A 14,026-nucleotide genomic window follows, 5' to 3' on the forward strand; every position below is an offset into this window, starting at 1 on the left:
ATTGCTAATGGGGGTGTTTTCAGAGCACCCCTGTTTCACAGGTAACAGACTGTCTTCAGAACACCCCCATTGTTTTCACTTCTTTTGGATTAGCCCAACCCACTGGCGAAAAGAGACAGATTGAAGAAGGCTAGTTTTCTGTATATTATTTATTTAATCGTGAGAGCGTTTTTTCTGCTCTTGATCTGGCTTGTTTAATAAATATTCCTTTTATATTAAAGTGGACGTGCCTTTTGTGTTTAAGAGTAAAGGCTTTAAGTTAATAGTCTATTCGTGTCTCAGCCGCGAAGCTGAGCTGAGCTCCTATATGTTCGAGCTGCACAGAGCGGCTGAAATTATACTGTCTGTCAGTTATTATAATACATATGACAAAAACAATTGTCTAAATTATGTTGCATATTCCTCAAAAGTTCTTGTGATGATATCTAGTTGACAACATAGCCTATGATTTCCGAAAATATAGTACTATGATATTGCACAGGTGCACGTGATGCAACGCTGTCAGAGCCGACAGACTCGTGTGTCAGACTCATTTCAGTGCAAAATAATCAGGTCAAAAACTATTTCATATACTGCAAATAGCCTACTAGTTTTTTAATGTTTATTTATAATTCATTTAGGCAGACAACAAGGCTATCAAGTACTGCGCACAGTGCGCAGCTAATTAATTTAACGTTTTTTTCCTAACGTCATTTTTAGTCGATTTTTAGTCGAAAATTTCAGGACTTCAGTCGACCAAGATTTTCTTTGGTTGCAGCCCTAAAGGCTAGAAGGCTATATTGCGTGTCAGGATGTTGGAGGTGGAGATTTATAGCCTTTTCTCACAGCACTTGATATAATTAAACTTATCAATTTGATGGCAGATCCAGAAAGGGTCAAACACAATCACCAGTGACAACTCGAGATTCACCTGTTGTAAAATGCAAAGGACTTCGGACTTTCGGGGAGCGTCTCAATCAGCTCCCAAGCTCAATAGTCAGGGCACTGATCAGGACATAAGTCAATGGGCTTACTCCCTGATCAGTGCCCTGACTACTGAGCTAGGGAGCTGATTGAGACGCACCCTCGGAGTGGCTACAGAAAAAAAGAGACTTCAACCGGGCCTATGCGAAAACAAGGATAAAAATGGCTTTTGAAATGTGGCTTGAACTCCGTGTTTTAAAGGGGTTCAAAACGGACGCAGAGACCTTTTTTTTTCTGCTGGACAAGACATTTCAATGGTTCAATTATGTAACACAAGCACACTTGTTCGCTTAATTTCAGTTAAGGAGTTTTCTTTGTCGTGCCTTTCTTGTTTTGCTATGTGCATTATGGTAAATATTAATTATTTTGTGCTAGCTATGAGAGGGAGCAATACACCTCTACTCCACATTCATTTGTTGGAATATGACAGTTAGAAATTAGACTGCACAGAAATGGAAACTAAACTACAGGTAGCCCTAATACACATTAAATGTAGTCACGCTATGCTGATGTTGTTAACATTAACAATTTGAAAACAAAGTATAATTTGATTTTGCATGGTTTGACGTGATATGATAAACGATCGTTAGATTTAATCATCGCGATTTACTGCAATGCATTTTCCCTACAAAAGTGAATGTTATCTACTTATGTGGCGTTCACACCGGACGCGATTCGCGCGAAGGTGGACGCGTGTACATTTTGAGTTTACTCGCGCGAATCGCGCGTGACATTCACTGCACAACAGATGCGAATTCGCGTCATGGGCGGGGCTTCCGCCAGCAGCTCGTCTCGTTGAGAAATGGCTGACATGGGCTGTGTTTACATGTCTTTTTTTTTGTTCATATCTACTGTTAATGTGTGACAAAACGTAGTTTTAAGACTTTTTCAGTCGATAATGTAGTTGTTTAAAGCTCAAATCTGTGGTTTATTTACATAAACAGTGCCTATTTGAACATTTTATCTGCCGTTGTCGGAGCTGTGAGCTCCAGCGGACAGCGCGCTCAGCGCACGTGAAAGCCGGCGAGGGCAACCTTTCCTCGGCCAGTCCTTCTGCCGTCTCCCGCTGGCTCTGATGTCTCTGTGGTGTGTCTCGAGCTATAATTCGTCTTGTAACGGCCGATCTTTGGTCTCATGGATCTATAATTTGTTCCCTGGCAAATCGTTTAGGCTGAGGGCAAAGATAAGTTTCATTACTTTATATTTTTAGGCTATAACTGTACGTTGCAGTTGTAACGTTAGCCTACTAGCACTGACTATGAATGTTTGACTGCATTGTTGCTTTGTTTCATGTATAGCTTGTTATACATTACTGATACTTTTGTATTATTGATCATACATAAACTTGCATTTAACAAAAAGAGACTGGATTGTGTTTCATGTCATTTAATGTTATCACAGTGATAATCATATTGTCTGAACCAGATATCAATATACAGATTTTCTCCTCATTGTTGTCACTACTAGAGCAAGCTCCTGATTGGTTAACGCGGCGCGAAATATCCGCCAAAGTTCAGATTTTTCAACTTGAGCGTTTCGCGCGATTCACGCGAATCGCGCGTTCAAAACGCTCAAGTCGCGTCCTTCTCGCCGCCTCAATCGCGCGAATCTCGCCGCCTCATTCGCGCGAATCGCGCCGCAGAATGCCATTTCGCGTCTCTGCATTGACTTAACATGTAAATCACTCGCGCGAATCGCGTCCGGTGTGAACGCACCATTACTGTTCATACTTTCAAACAGTAATGTGATTCCGAATGACAGTAGTATCCACACCGGCGCGGTGACTGACAGCCGCACATTCTCCTCAAAACATTGGATTCCTCCGCGCTGTGCCGTGCAGAGGCACAATTCAAGTAAAGTTGATAATTCCGTGAATAACTGCAATTTCAGATTTCAAACAGAGATGTCGACAAAGAGGAAGAACTACAGAATGCAGCTTTAACAATAACACCGAATAGTATACGAATTTGGACCGGTCCTGTCTGACCGTCGATACCGATTCTGAGTATCGGGTGCATCCCCAATTTAAACAGATTTTTTAGAATATTTTTATTCTGGTGTCAGAATAAAAAGTTCAAGTCTATTTAAAGGGATAGTTCACCCAAAAATGAAAATTCTGTCATTAATTATTCACCCTAATGTCGCTAAAAAAACCTGTAAGACCTTCGTTCATCTTCGGAACACAAATTAAGAATCTGAGAGGTTTCTGAACCACACATTTTCAAGGTCCAGAAAGGTAGTAAAGACATCTCTAAAATAGTCCATGTGACTACTGTGGTTCAACCTTCATTTTATGAAGCGACTTTTTGTGCACAAAAAAAAACATATACAAATATAACGACTTTATTCAACAATTTCTTCTTGTCTGTATCATTCTCCTACGCAGTTTATGTTGTAAATTCAGTGCAGCGCTTCAGAGTTCTACGGCAGAACTAGGGCTGGGTATTGACACAAATTTCACAATTAGATTCGATTTCGACTCACAAGCTTTCAATTCGATTTCAATTAGATTCGATTCAATATCGATTAGGCCTATTTTGGATATACATCAGTTACAATACATGGTAAATGTTCTCAAAGAAAACAAAATCTCTTCAGTTGTAGTCAGTTGTAGCCTGCTAGGCTACATTAGCCTACAACAATATTGAAGGTAAAAATTAACTGATTTCTATACAAACACTTAAATTACATTCAATTGTGTTTTTTTTTAAATAATAAAGTTATATTAACTTTACATAAACATATTTCTACTCCAATTAGTGTTTTGGAATATAAACATTTAAACTTGCCAGATTTATTCATACATGCATTAAATATTGAAGAACCTTAAAAATTATAATGAATATGTAATATGGTGCATATATTTAGCAAAATGCTCCTCTCTAGAGTACATTTTTCTAGCTGACTAACGAGTTTATGGACGCTGGATAAGGTTTTTCTGAGGTAAATGTGACGTACATGACATTGTTTTCAAGCTGTTTTACTGACGTCGTTCCGCCCTTGAAACACTGATTGTGCGATTCCATGTGACATGATACGGATTTCGGTAAGTTGTACTCTACTCTATTGTAATATTTTAACACACTTTCAGATGTTTATTCTAGGGATGCTCCGATCAGGATTTTTGCAGCCGATACATAGTACCGATTTTTTGTCATGGTGATCGGCCGATACCGATCCCGATTCCAATGCTTCACTGATTTGTAAGCTGATCACTGTTAACATTTTTTCAGATAAAAAAAAAATACTATAGATGTTGCCTTTATTATATTTTTGTTACAGTTTTATGGTAATAATGTAATGTAATGTAATGTAATGTAACTATCGTTTTAACAGGGTACTGGCATGTATTAATAATATTGTTTTTTAACAATAGGCTGGTCCTCGTCCTGACAGCAAAATTGACATATTTGCATGACTTTCTAACATTTACAGATGGCGAATATACCTGTGAAATGCAAGTTATGCACTGAGGAAAGCACCACATTTCAAACGCATTAAACACCGCAGGTATTTATCTGTCTGTCAACACAAGTACCCTCAGAGCATCTGACAGACCAAGCCGTTTCTGGGTCCAAGCCTCAACTCGTTTCACTTGAGAATGCCATCGACAGCCATTTATGAGCGCTATTTATTCATTTTAAACATCAAACATTTTAAAAAGTTAAACATTTTAAATACTGTCTACACAACAGTCTCTGTGCTCACAGAGTCACAGACCTTAATATTTTATCGATTTACAAAAGATGAATCACTGTCTGGCCATCTGGAATTTTGGTATGGAGATAAAGGTTGTGATTGTAATTTTTTGTAGTATTACACCACATATTAGCACTGTTTGTTGTTTTTATTGTACGAGATATGAGCTTTTGGACCCAGAAGTGCTGCCGCGTGACGTCAGACTTAACAACCGAATACATGTTAACTATATCTCACCAGTTATTTTAATTACTTTATTTTTAATTATTTAATTCTTTTTTACCCTTAATATAAAGCATGTGTCATGTTTAGGACAAATTGTATCATGCACATTCCCCGCATCAGCTCATTCTGCATACTCCGCTATTTTTCAGATGCGGCCGATCTCCGGCCAATCGATCGGAGCATCCCTAGAGCATCCGTAGTTTATTCATGTGTGTTTATTTCGCACTGTAACTGGTATTGAGGTGGAAAAGAAGATCAGTTCACGTGCGCTCTGTGCTGCCGCTTCTCTTGAGCTGAGCTGCTCCAGAACTATCTCACGCCACAGCGCCAAAACGGTATTAATGTTTTGAAATTTCGTAATAAAATGGACTTAATTTGAAAACTGTGTTTCATTTCAATAGTAACAATAGTTGCGCTGCACTGTATATACAACGTAAACTGCGTAGAAGAATGACACAGAAAAGAATAAAGGTTTTTTTCTCTTGGGGGGGGGTTTGAACCACCATAGTCACATGGAATATTTTTACAATGTCTTTAGTCTTTACTACCTTTCTGGACCTTGAAAGTAAGTTGCAATGACATTGCTGCCAATGGGTGGTTCAGAAAACTCTTAGATTTCATCAAAAATATCTTAATTTGTGTTCTGAAGATGAACGAATGTCTTACGGGTTTGGAACGACATGAGGGTGAGAAATTAATGACAGAATTATCATTTTTGGGTGAACTAACCCTGTAAGTCCACCACCTAAGTCCATACCAAATTTAGCATTTTAAATCAACCGTACATGTACTATTACATTTTTACCATATGGCTTAAAAACCCTCTTCTTTATTTTGGCTTAAAATATCATGATTGTATTGTATCGTGAGTTTAATATTGTGATTTGTATTATTGAATCGTTACATGAGTGTATCATTACACCGCTAACTTACAGAAAGATACATTTCTTTTTACTGTTGCCTCTTGCAAACGATATAAAATTATTTTGGCACATAATTGACAATGTGAGGAAGTTGGATCTGGGTCCCACTCTCTTAGTATGAACAGATGCACCCTGTTAGAGCTCAGCATCATTGAAAGGAGGCAGTGAAGCCGCATATAGGGTATACATGGCTCAGCTCACACTATCTTTACAACAGCATACTGAACACACTCATTCCTGCTGTCAAATAAGACTTACAAGAACCTCAAAGATAATTTTCAAAGACAACAAGCTCACAGACACTAAAAATCAAACAGAAAAATACACAAGGAAATAAGAACAAACAGCAGGTGTATTAAAGCGACATTTCAGCCAAAATGTAAATACTGTCATTATTTACTGTCATTCCAAACCTGTATTACTAACTATCTTCTGTGGAAGAAAAAAAAAAGATAAGAGTGAGTGTGCAAGCCTCCACAAGCTTTAATGGCAGATGTCAAGAGTTTAAATCCCCCAATCAGAGCTTTTCTCTTAAATGGATATATTTTTGCCTGGTGTTTTACTTAATCTAACCTTGCAACCATGCACACACATTCTCTCTGCACTGCAGAAAAGCAGCAATGATCTCAAAACACAGACAAACAAGTTATTCTAGAATTCAGCAATCTCTATTGCGACAGTCCACTCAAAAGATAAGTTTAATATACCCAGTCTGTGACTGTATTCAAGGCCACGTGCTATTTGTTGAAACTATATCTGTGAGCAAACCTTCTGAAGAACTGTGTTAAATTCAAATATGAAATCACTGTATTGGTTGATGGTTGTAAACTAGATGAGGTAGCCCTAACCCTAACCGTGCATACGAGTTGATGTTCTGATTTGTGCTTTAATAAAAGTGCAATATTTCAGATTAAATGTAACAATACATTTAGCAAATTAGAACAACTGTCATTTATAATCGCTATTATAATTACTGAACAAAATAGTTATAAGTTTAACCATCTTTGTGCAGCCATACTGCAGAAGAAAGGCATACAGGATTGACCTGAGGACGATCAAATAATTAATTTTCTAGTAAAGCATTCATTTAAGTCACATAACCATGACAAACAGGCAGAGCACTGACCACGAGCTAAGTTTTATATGATTAGGGATGCACCGAAATGAAAATTCTTGGCCGAAGCCGAATAATAATAAAACACTTGGCCGAAGGCCGAAGTTGAATACCGAACGCGTTTTCATTTTTTCACCATCGCATAAATTAAATAATAAAAATTTGCTTTATAAATTAAAAAAATACAATTTAAAATATTTATTTAATACTGAACATTGTTTAGCATTCCAGCAGACATTATACAAACAAAGCACAATATAACTTAAAATAAAAAAATGGCCAAATAAAAATATTTTTATTTACATTGCTTTTATGCATTACTATTTCACTATGTCACTTCCGAAACTTTGCAGCGTGCAATTGGCCATTAATCCTTTTTGCAACATGAAAAACAATAGTTTTATTCAATGGATTATAGACTGTAGACTCGAAAGCGAGCCAAGACCGCTCCATTTATGATAACTAAACGCTGTAGCTATGTCAGTTCATCCCGATCTCACAAAGTTCAATGAAGCTGCTAACAATGCACAATAAATATTAGGTGTGTAACGATATTCAAACTGAACCGAAATCCACAGTTCAAACCGCGATACTCTCATGTCGAACCGAATGCGCCCCGCCCCCTGCTGCCCCAGTCCAGCTCTCATTCACCTTATGCCACAAAATATTTTTTTTCTTCCTTGAGATTAGATTAAAAGTAATTAGTACACTTTTAACAACTAATAAGAGCTGTATTTTTTACTAAATATTATTATAATAATATTATTTACTAAATAAACACTAACTTTTTTCTTCCAAGTGCATGTCACGTGACTTGGGCGATCGCTCATGATGGAAGGACAAAAAAGAAAGCCAGTTTCCCCATTTAGCCATGTAGGCAAAATGCTACCTTGGAGTCCCAAGCAACATTTTCGTAGCTTGTTACAAAATATAAAATCTCTCTCACCTCAGAAAACCGTTTTCCTGTCCTGTCAGCCGTCATACTGCACTCGTAGCGCACACTCTTTAGTTATGAAAGTTAATGGCTCACACCGTATATAAAGCAAGAGAAACTATGAGCATGCAACGTTACAATGTCAATTTATAAGTCATGAAATAAAAGTAAAGTACCAATAAATCAATTAACTGGTTCGACGTGTGTTAGCTGGGAAGGCATGCAGGTATGATGTTCATTCTGTTCATCAGGAGCTGTTTTCATGTTTCATTAACAGTACATTAAGTATTCTGTATTCGCCATTGTAACTGTTGTTTCTATAACCCCAAAATGCCACTTTATGTTATTTTGTTTATTTTTTAATTAGTGTGGTGGCTACTTTATAGTATTAACAAAACTGCTATTTAATAGCTTTACCTTATAGGCCTATTTATTCATCGATATTAGCCATATTCATACAATTTATGTGTTTGTTAAGTAGGCTAAAGTGGGACATTTACTTGTGTGTGTCATCAATTTTTATGAAATAAATGTGCTTGTTTTTTTCCTTTTAAACATTATGGTAAATGGTCAAATTAGTAGATTATTTCTGACTAGTCTACAGTGCAGACATTTATTTCATTTGAGTTTACTCAGGTATGCTAACTGCTCTAAAGAAAACGTGAAGCCAATGTATAAATTTAATAAAGATAAAGTTAATAAGTTAAATTATTGTTGTTGTTATTATTAAGTTAAAAGTGAATCTAGTGTTATTATTGCTGGTGCCCTGTCATGAACCATGACTCCACACCAAACAGAACCGAGCCGAGTCGTGGCTCCAAAACCGTGATGTGAACCGAACCGTGGCATAGGTGTATCGTTACACCCCTAATAAATATTTGACTTACGTTGATTCGTGTCTACACTTTGTTTGTTTGTTCATGAGTGGTTTTGCGAGCCTGTCACCGCTGCAGAAACGCGTTGTAAATGGTTACATTTGATGTTCTACAGACACAAATATGCACTGGAGCATTTGCCAATATATTACAGTATCAACTGAGGGTGCTCTTGCTTGCATTTGAGGGTGCTTAGACAGTGTCTGCAAACGGCCATTTTTGCATCCATCTCGGACACTTTAAAGGGTTAGTTCACCCAAAAATGAAAATTCTGTCATTAATTACTCACCCTCATGTCGTTGGACACCCGTAAGACCTCCGTTCATATTCGGAACACAAATGAAGATATTTTAGTTGAAAGCTGATGGCTGAGAAAGGCTTCAATCAGGCCTCCATTGGCATTCAGTACATTGACACTTCCAAGATCCATGAAAGGCACTTAAAACGTCGTTACAAAGTCTATCTCACCACAGTGGCTCTACAATAATCTTACGATGCGACGACAATAGTTTTTGTGCGCAAAAAAAAATCTAAATAACACCTTTATCCAACTTGTTCTCGACTTCCGTGTGTGCCTCCACGACGCATGCGCGAGAATATGACGCAGATCCGGCGTTCGGACATATGACCCAGAAGCGATTTGTTTACGAGCAGAGGAAGACGCGCGTGTCTAAGCTGTTGGATTCTACATTGATCGTGCTTTAGGTCTCGGCGTAGTGCTCAAAATGGGGTTAGAGTGTGCATTTCATGGATTCCCGAACACCGCCGCTACGTCATATTCTCGCGCATGCGTCGTGGAGGCACACACGGAAGTCGAGAACAAGTTGGATAAAGGTGTTATTTTGATTTTTTTTTGCGCACAAAAACTATTGTCGTCGCATTGTATGATTATTGTAGAGCCACTGTGGTGAGATAGACTTTGTAACGACGTTTTAAGTGCCTTTCATGGATCTTGGAAGTGTCAATGTACTGAATGCCAATGGAGGCCTGATTGAAGCCTTTCTCAGCCATCAGCTTTCAACTAAAATATCTTCATTTGTGTTCCGAATATGAACGGAGGTCTTACGGGTGTCCAACGACATGAGGGTGAGTAATTAATGACAGAATTTTCATTTTTGGGTGAACTAACCCTTTAATGCTTCCCCACTTCCGACATGTTTGCTGCATTCAGAAGTGTGCGCGCCTCTCTCTCACACGCGCTGGTTGTTATATTTGATTGCGTCATCAAAAACGTCATTGTTCGGTTAAATTTATTCGGTCTTTTCATTTATTCGGCCGAATAATTTTGGTTGCCGAACATTCGGTGCATCCCTACATATGATGACCAAATGCACAAGTAACATCTACTTTATTCAACAGCCATAAAAAAATTTTTTTATTAGAGTTGCAATATAGGTCAAATCCTCTAAAAGACTTGTTTATTACAGTCCTACAATACATCACAGAAAAAAAACATGGATGAGTGCCAGAAAGAGAGTGATAAGTGGGTTAAATACAGAAGAGAGGGCAAAGAAAGAGGAGAAGGAGGATAAAGGCTGTGAATTTCATCTTTGCCAGGCTTCAGGGGGTTTCAAACGGAACATAAAAGGTGCAGAGAGTAACATGTCCTTCGCTCTATTCAAGACTGTGCTGCATTCAGGCAGAAACCTGCCATTAAGGCCTCCACACACCAAAAGAAACAACCGCTGATTGGGTCCATCGCGGCCACAATAGAAGTTTATATAGAATAAGGGAGTTGAAACTGGTTCAAAGATTAGCTAAAATTACCTGCTGAAAAACAGCAGAAACCAGAGGGAACACATACACGGACAAATGATGGGTGTCAAAACACCCAGTAATTCAACTATTTGTATACAGTATAGGCCATCAATTCATCCATTTCCCTCCATAGAGCTTTTCTTAAAAAAATTATAAAAATTCACATCACTGAGGTCAGTTCATAGAGACTAATGACGGCGGACGTGTCAGTTCCCTACAGCGATGATAATTACTATTATCAACAAATTCAGCTGGAACAGAAACTGATTGAATCATCTTGAAAGCTGCACACACACAATAGCTCTCTTGGGGAGTGTGAATAGGAATCCGTCTCCAACAGGTCTGGCAAAAGATACTTGCTGTACAAGTTTTTCAAGTGCATAACAACAGCAAGCGTCATCATGAATGGAACCCAGCTCTGACTGAAATCATTTAGACATCAATGTGCTTTACATAAAAGTAAAAAAAAAATCAATAGAAACCCAATAATTTATTCCCTAAACAGTAGGAGGAATAACAAATGTAAAGATTTTTACTTGCCATTTTGGCATAATTCACTGATGTTCTCATTTATAAATTAGCTCAAAGTGAATATTAAATAAATTACATGATAATTTACATTTTATGTTCATGACACATGAATACACAGTTTGCATGTATAATTGAATTAACTTTTACTTGTATTACAAGTATCTGTGACTTTCCCTTTCCCTTATAACGTTACCCTATCGTCACATAGAACCATCTTAATGTGACAGATATCGAATATTGTAATAGACAGGCAGACATAACCAGCTCCATGACAGGCGCAGCTCTCAGACGAAAACAACACTTAATAAGCCATTATTATAATAACTGACTAACATATAATCACTTTGTTTTTGTGTACCATTACGTGAACTAAAATGAGAGAGAAAAAACAGCTGTAGATAAAGAAATTACAAAACAGCTGTTTTATTCGAGTTGGTATCACTTGACAACTTCATCAAGAGTTTTGTTTTGGGCTTAGCTAATACGGCCAGCTAAGTTAGCTGGCCAATCATTTTTGTGTATATCCCAAAACTGCACTATAAATAGTTCTAGACAAGATAAGAGTCTATCGAAACATCTAAAAAGACAGCACAGAGTCCATCTTACCCTCTATAGTAGGCTTTTACCCGGACCTGGTGCGGGTTTTCTCCAGGGTGGGACATTGTGCTGTCCCGCAGCGTAGGCATTATGAACTCTCCGTACTCCGGCTAGCGAGCTAACTTAGCTAACGAGGCTAGCCCGCTGTCGTCTGACGAGGAAAAAAAAAACAACAACAAAAAATAACCTGAGTTAGAAAACAGGACTTAATACTAGGACCAAAATAGTGTTGACCCCAGTGGTACAATCAGCCTGTCTAAAATATAACTAGTAAAGTTCAGACAAAAATTTGTTTGACTACTAGAACTTCTGTGTCTGATGGGAAAACACTCCCTACTCTCGCGCAGGCCTCGAGACGGAATGATCCAAACAGCGGAATGTGGAGGGGGGATGAGCGGGATTTCCAACAAACACATTACACATTGTTAGCGACTGTTAGTATCAGAAATATTGTTTATTTAGATCGTTTAAAGAAAATCCAAATGTTCAACATATATTAATATAATTAATATTTGAGTGTTGTGGTAATATGTTCAAATGGGATCGGGTGGATGGGAGCGTCTAGTCGCATTCCGATTATACCACACAAAATTCAGAGAGGGTGGAGAAGAGCAGCTAAGGAAGTAGTTCGCAGCATCCTTTTGCAGGTCTAAAACGAGTAGGGATGGGGATTCATGGATAATTTATAGATTATGTCTGTTTTCCGATTCCTTTGAACGATTACTCTAATACTTTTGAGACAGAAATATTCGGAAAATAAGAAATGCGTTTTTTTATTTATTTCACATTTCAATAAAATGGATAGGCACAAATCAGAATAAGTAATACAATTATTTCGATAATAAAATGTTAATAATAATGATTTTATAATTAGGCTACAACCGCATACTTTTTAGATGCGAGATAGCCTATGTAATTCCCTTAAATTGTATTTGTAGCCAACATCATTAACTTTAACAGTTCTTCATTTCAAGTAGGATAATTATGAAGTATTACAACGTTTAGTAGTTAGTACAGTTAAGTCAGAATAATTCACCAACTCTGCGCGGTTCCCAATTCAGCAAATGTCATTTTTGTTCAGGATTCATAGCTATTTCAACGACGGTCGAGCGGTATGTTTTGATGCAAGAACCAGCTCATAAAAGTCATTCATTCGGCAATCGATTCTTTGTGTGTGCTACAAGGATCGTTTTGTGATAGGCCTTTACAATTCATGGTGTAATACGCCTTCTAGTGGCAAAACCACTGCCATTACACTGCCACCAGGCTTCACACGCTGGTACCACTGTCTATACCGGAGATTCATTCTTGATGCACGAGTTTGTGTGCTGTAAATAGTCTACAAACTGAAACATGTCATTTTGACAATATTATCATATGACAGCTTATAAAATGAGGGGTTAAAACTGTTTCGTATTTTGCATAGGCTATTTTTAAAAATATTTTGATATAGCCTAGCCTATATTATGCAGATGGAACTGTTGTGCAGATGAATTGGATGCGCCTCCTAATGAAATTTACCATGCCGCTCCACTCAGTAAACACGTTTAAAACATGTAAAAACTCACCATTAAACAAACGGTGCAATCAATCTGAGTTATTTGGGTATGAATACATTTCTTACTTGGTGCTTTTTTTTCCTTAAATCTCTAATAAAAAGGTGTAAAATACGCATTTCAAGCTAGACAGCGGTGGCTCATTTATTACAGGCTGTGACTGGTGAAATGAAAGTAAAAATGACAAATAGGCCCTACAACGTAGCCTATAGAATACAAAGGCAAACTTTGTAGAATTCACATCATGAATTAGCAACATGAAACAACTCATTAAACAAAATAATTGCAATGCATGACTCTCAAAATAACATTTAGGCCAGACAGACCAATTTTCACTAGGCCTATGCCTAGTCAATCTATTGCATTAAAACAAATACTAACAGTTTACGGTGGGCTACAATTTTCATTTGTTAACATTAGTTAACTACATACATCAACAATAAACAACTTGTAGCCTACAACATTTATTAAAAGGCTTGCCAGCATAAAAGGCAAGCCTTTTTGACTTCCATTCGCAGGATATGAATTTGTGATGTCAACAATTCAATTTGCAATAGTTAAAATGCTAGTTCTTGATAAGGAATTGGATTTTCCTGTAACTATTTCTTTTTGATCATTACATTTCCACCAGTAAAATGTGAATTATTGATATCAACAATGACGTCACCACTCGCAGAAATACAAATTTGTAAACAAAAAACTATAATCTTGATATCTGTAATTGAACAAAAATGAGCAGAAAATGATACAGAATTGGCATTTTAACTGGTGCAAATGTTGTTGTTGATATCCAGAATTCATGCTGACTAAATACAAATCAAGGCGGCTTGCCATACCAAAATGTTAATATA

At 37.4% G+C, this 14,026-nt stretch overlaps 1 protein-coding gene across 1 annotated transcript in view; it reads right to left on the bottom strand.

The window, feature by feature from the left end:
• Nucleotides 1–11,975, bottom strand: part of prkci (protein kinase C, iota) — a 46,937-nt gene extending 34,962 nt beyond the window's left edge. The window contains exon 1 of the mRNA XM_079818690.1: nucleotides 11,629–11,975. Coding sequence (XP_079674816.1) covers nucleotides 11,629–11,708 — 80 coding nt within the window. The 5' untranslated portion in view covers nucleotides 11,709–11,975. The remainder of the gene's footprint in view (nucleotides 1–11,628) is intronic.
• Nucleotides 11,976–14,026: the final 2,051 nt, after the last annotated feature.

This window comes from Gobio gobio (genome assembly GCF_949357685.1).
Source record: "Gobio gobio genome assembly, chromosome: 6".
NCBI classification, from domain to species: domain Eukaryota; kingdom Metazoa; phylum Chordata; class Actinopteri; order Cypriniformes; family Gobionidae; genus Gobio; species Gobio gobio.